We start from the raw sequence: 5,728 nt of genomic DNA, 5'->3' as shown, positions 1-5,728 counted from the left end.
ACGAGTGGAGCTTCAATTGACGGTAAGAAGACTACCAGAAACGTTGCCACAGCTTACTTTCGAACAGATCTACAATGATCTACTGAATCGGCGGATGGAGTTTCATCTGGTGACAGGAGAGGGTTAGGGATTGAACGGCAATTGGAGCAACGAAGCTGACCATAACCGTGGTACCACCAGCACTACAGATAGTAACACCTGCAAACACATAAACAAAGAAAACAAAAAAACCTTGTTTTGCTGACTATTGCTAAAAGCCATAATCAACCACAGAATGGGGAGCTTCAGGGGAGGGGGATGGGAAGGGGTCAGGCAGAATGTAATGGTGGTGACAACCATGGTGGGAGTAGGGCGGAAGGGGTGCGGATTCAAAAAGATAAAATGTTCGTCGGCATCATTACCGGTGACGGTGCCGAGGATCATGATGGAAGGTGCATAGAAGGAAGGAGGAGAATGGATTACACGAACAAATGGTGGAGAGAACTACATGCACAAAACTGCAGAGATGAAACACGCGCTAAGGCGAAGATGAAACATGCCAAATCGCAATCCTCTTAGGGTGGTTGTCAAAATCAGTGAGACAAAATCAGGTTCTATTCTCATTTTTATGCTAATTCACAAAAGAACATTATTACCGGAAGAAAAAAAAAAACATTATAACTTTGTGCAACATCAAGTGATTAACAACCCAAGTGCAATGTGGTTTGTTCGGTTTAAGACAACCCAAGAAGTGGCCTCATTTGATTAGGATTTAATCTCTCCTAGAAGTTGGTTATTTACCTTTCATTTTGTTCAAGGATTCTTTTCTTGTAGGTCATTTGTGACAGGTAGGAAAGGCCCATACGACTGCAATAAGATTTGAAAAAGAAACTGAACGTGATTTCGAACATGTTCTTTCCATTACCCCTTAAGTGGGATGTCAAGTGAGACAAAAATGAGAGAAGGGCTTGACTACTGCTTGATAAGGTTATATCGATCGCCTCGTCCGATAATTTCTACAAATATGTTCATTGATCTATTTACTCATCCCTCCTCAAAAGGAAATGATGCCTAGAGAAAATTGAGGATTGAGCTCCTCTCTTGGGAGCCAAGCACGTCTAAGGAACATCCAACTGTTGGGCTGTATCGCACACATTCCTAGATATGTGTCAAGATATGTATGAGTACAACGCCCCTTGGGCAATCCCTAGGTGCTGAGCTCCCTAGAGAGGAGCTGGATCTGAAGACAAATTTGTTACTTCAAAATAGCTGCTTCAGCTTCAACTACTCAAATTTTCTTTTAATATTCTACTCTTGAATCAGTGATCATTCGATATTTTGGACTTTAAAATGTACTATGGATCATAATCAATCATGAACTACGATTCGAATCGGCCGAGACATGCCTTAATCCTAGTTTTTGGAAAGAGATCAACCAAGCCGGATCTTCTAAGCCGATCCTGATCCTAATCCAGGTCGGACTAGTCGGTGGAAGCAATCAAAATTTTTTTTTTAAATTAAAAATTAGGACAGAGCCGTGGGCCCAAAATGCCGTATCTTCATTTAAGTGCCACGTGGTAGGTCCCAGTGGAACTTCCAAATTCCAATCAAGGCTCGCACATATGGCAAGCAAGGAAAGGACACAGAAGTGTCCCTCGCGACAGCTTTCTCTCTCTCTCTCTCCAAAACTAAAAAATCTTTCTGCACCGACCTTCTTCTTCCACAGGCCCAAAGGGGGAGTCGCACAGAGCTTGAGGATTAGAAATCATGAGTTTTGCTCAAACAAAGCATTGCTGGCTTGCAGATTCAGTTCCTCGTTGATGCAGCAATAGTTTTCGATTAGAGATTCAAAGCCAATCGAGGGGAAAGAGTATGGTAGAGGTCAACTCTTAATCTGTTTCTTCTTGAGGTTAGGGTTTTCGATCTGATTTTGAGAGAGATAGGCGCTGAAGGCTAAGAAGAAGATCTTGATCGGGAAAAAAGAAACAAACACAATGCTGGATCGCTGCTTTGGAGCTCGTCGTATTCGACAGATCCAGCGAACTTTTCGGCATGGTAAGATCACCATTCTTTGCCTGTTCCTAACTGTTCTTGTTCTTCGCGGCTACTTAGGCGCTGGCAAATTCGGCACTCCGGAACAGGATTTTAAGGAGATAAAGGATCATCTTCACTTCCGCAAGCGTGCTGAGCCTCACCGTGTTCTTGAAGAAGCCCAGACTACAACTACGGAAACGACGGAGAACAACAACAACAACAACAACTACGGTACCTTTGATCCGACCAAGATAGCGGTCGATGAGGAAGGAGACGACGAGAAGCCTGATCCCAACAAGCCCTACAGTCTTGGCCCCAAGATCTCTGATTGGGACGAGCAGCGAACGAAATGGCTTGCGGATAACCCTAATTTCCCCAATTTCATTGCTCCCAACAAGCCTAGGGTTCTGCTCGTTACAGGGTCTTCGCCTAAACCATGTGAGAATCCAATCGGTGATCATTACCTCTTGAAGTCGATCAAGAACAAGATCGATTACTGCCGTCTCCACGCAATCGAGATATTTTACAACATGGCGCTTCTTGATGCCGAGATGGCGGGTTTCTGGGCGAAGCTTCCTTTGATTCGTAAGCTCTTGCTGTCTCATCCGGAGATTGAATTTCTGTGGTGGATGGATAGTGACGCAATGTTTACCGATATGGCATTCGAGGTTCCCTGGGAACGATACAAAGATCACAATTTTGTGATGCACGGTTGGAAGGAGATGATCTACGACGAAAAGAACTGGATTGGGCTGAACACGGGAAGTTTCCTGCTTAGGAACTGTCAGTGGTCTCTCGACATGCTTGACGCTTGGTCTCCCATGGGTCCGAAAGGGAAGATCAGAGACGATGCTGGAAAGATCCTCACTAGAGAGCTCAAGGGCCGGCCTGTTTTCGAGGCTGACGATCAGTCCGCCATGGTTTACCTCCTCATCACGCAGAGGGACAAGTGGGGCGACAAGGTATATCTCGAGAATGCTTATTACTTGCATGGATATTGGGGGATTTTGGTCGATAAATACGAGGAGATGATAGAGAACTATCACCCAGGACTGGGCGATCATCGATGGCCCTTGGTTACTCACTTTGTGGGTTGCAAGCCGTGTGGGAAATTTGGGGATTACTCTGTGGAGAGGTGCCTGAAGCAGATGGATCGAGCGTTCAATTTTGGTGACAATCAGATTCTGCAGATTTATGGGTTCACCCACAAATCGCTGGCTAGCCGTAGAGTGAAGAGGATTCGGAACGACACGAGCAATCCTCTCGAGGTCAAGGATGAACTTGGTTTGCTTCATCCCTCGTTCAAAGCTGTCAAGGTACCCGCTTCGTCTTGAGTGTTTTTGTCCTGATCACCAGTGAACACCAACCCACTTCGAACTCAAGATTACCAATTCCATATTGCATTTCCTTCCAAGCCCATTTTGTTCGTTGTTTAGAGGGGGAAAACAGAAGAGAAAGGTCATGAACCTCGTTTTATACGTTCATTCATATTTTGTACTCTGTTGTTTAGTTATCTTTGCTGGTAGTTCTTTGAGATTGATTTTATTTTTAACAAATTTTTCCATCTCTAATCAGTGTCAAAATGTAGAATGATATAAAAATGAAACAGCCGATTTCGTGTTTTCTAATCCTGCAATTTGCTTTTTGTAACACCTCAATTGAACCTCGTTGGTTTGATGCAACTGAAATACTGTTAAGATGTAGTTGAAGGTGAAAGCACATACCTGGGTTTCGTGCTTAGTTGTATAACCCCGAGAAAGCAGAGTGAATGATGAACTTTGCAAGGTCATGAACACATTATCATCGCATACGCAGATTGAAACGTTCGCCCCAAGAATCAGATCTTGAGCTTCAATATTTCAAATCGCACTTTGGATTTGGATAGAACTTGGAAGTGAAATGAAGGGGAGTAAAATTTCAGTGGGAAAGCGAAGGGCACTAAACAAGATAAACGTGTTTCAAAGTTTCACTGCAAATAAGGATGATGTGAGCTTGTCAGATTGAGATGGAAAACGATTTTCAATATGTTTGTCGGTATCTCAGTGAAAATGAAGAACCTTCTTGGAAAATATTTCAAAATTTACAAAATAAGAATCTGGAAAGAGAGAAAAGAAGAAATTGAGTTTGAAGATAAATGATGAGCAGTGCTTAAAAAGTAGAAATTGAGTTTGAAGATGAACGATGAGAAGCTTTAAAAATCAGGTCTAAATTGACGGAATCAACTGATCTAGAGTCCGGATACTCTCCAATGAGGGAGGCGCCCAATGAGCATTCGATGGCTGGGTTGGCTGTGCGATTAGACTCGTTTCCTGACTGTCGTGAAAAAATTGCAGGCGCATAATGCAGATTTATAGTCAAAATGGCACTCGTAAAACTTTGAAATCATGTTATAACTGTGAATTGGAAACAGTTTGTCTGCGGAAACAGAGGTAAGGTTGCGTATATCATGATCCTCTCAGACCCCGCAGTGGTGGGAGCTTTGTGCACTGGTACATCCTTTTTTGTTTTAACTATGGAGTCAAACCTTCAAGTTATCATTTCCTTTTCAATGACTTTTTTTCGTGAAATTTTCTTTTTGTTTGAGTTGGATCTTGAGAAAATTTGGAAGAATTTCATTATTTAGGTCCAGATTCAATTTTGATGAAGCAAAAAAATTCAACATTGAGCCTTTACCTGATTACTTAAAAAAAGGCGGGGTGGGGGAAAGAGGAGATAAACCTTGCATAAAGATAATTTCTTTACATGTATATTTTGCAAGGAATTCTTAATAGCAATAGTAATAATGATAACAGAAAATTGATAAACACTCACCAGAGTTGGTGTATAACCAGCAAAAATTGGATTCTTGTATTGGGCCACTCTCTCTCAAGAAGAGTCCAGCAACAGCTAGTTTCAGTGCATAGAAAGTAGCAAGACATGACCGTAACACAAGATAGTTTACCCTCTTTTTTTTGGTGGAAGATAGTTTACCCTCTTTAGTTCTCCCACCTGCTCCTTTAAGGTTTAGTACAAAATGAGGCTTTCCAGAGAAGGAATTCTCAACCATTTTTCATTTTGTTATCTTACCTGAAATGTGTTTTGAAATTGACCCCAAAAAAAAATAAATTTCAAAAGCCTCCTAAAAATGATAAAATCTTGCTGTCTCCATATAAGGCCAGCAGGACGATAAGATCCCAAAAATATGATTAATTATGGGTAGGCACAATATGTGGAAAAAAAAAAATCAAGAAATAATCCAGATGAAGAATTTGTAAATGGAAACTTCTATAACCTATACCCACATTGGATAAATTAAGAAACTCTTACCACCTAAATCAAGCACCGTTAGTTTACAATCTTGGACACCTAACTAGTGTTGTCATAAATAAACCATCAAATAAATTTGATTTTGTCACTGTAGTTAATCTCATTGATTGCTTTCCTTTCTGTGTCACTTGAAAGCAATTTATAAATATTCAAAAACAGCTTGTTAAAGAGTGCTCCAATGTCGTTGCAATTGGTTCCCAAGTTAAGTGATGGGGATCTTCACAGGCCAATTTGAGGGGGAGTATTAGCCATACAAGTCCTAATACCATCGATTGTTTCAATCGTCTCCATCAATTATGGGATCCAGTGAACATATGCTGTATTTTTTTTCTTTCATTGTATTTTTCTTACCTAATTTTCTTCTCATTTTACAAACCTATGATTCGGGTTACATGCACAAAGGCTATGT

General features: G+C 41.3%; 1 protein-coding gene across 1 annotated transcript; it reads left to right on the top strand.

The window, feature by feature from the left end:
• Window positions 1–1,850: 1,850 nt before the first annotated feature.
• LOC122659394 (xyloglucan 6-xylosyltransferase 2-like) lies at window positions 1,851–4,611 on the top strand. The gene is made up of 2 exons (XM_043854506.1): window positions 1,851–3,349; window positions 4,598–4,611. The coding sequence occupies exon 1, from the start codon at window positions 1,974–1,976 to the stop codon at window positions 3,345–3,347; it is 1,374 nt and encodes a 457-aa protein (XP_043710441.1). The 5' UTR covers window positions 1,851–1,973; the 3' UTR covers window positions 3,348–3,349; window positions 4,598–4,611.
• The last annotated feature ends 1,117 nt before the right edge of the window (window positions 4,612–5,728 follow it).

The sequence above is a fragment of the Telopea speciosissima genome, chromosome 4, assembly GCF_018873765.1.
Source record: "Telopea speciosissima isolate NSW1024214 ecotype Mountain lineage chromosome 4, Tspe_v1, whole genome shotgun sequence".
NCBI lineage: Eukaryota > Viridiplantae > Streptophyta > Magnoliopsida > Proteales > Proteaceae > Telopea > Telopea speciosissima.
The sequence above is the reverse complement of the archived record's forward strand: the minus strand, read 5'-3'. Positions and strand labels throughout refer to the sequence as shown.

Coding starts and splice junctions, on each gene's coding strand:
- LOC122659394 (XM_043854506.1), top strand. CDS start 1,974: ATGCTGGATCGCTGCTTTGGAGCTCGTCGTATTCGACAGATCCAGCGA.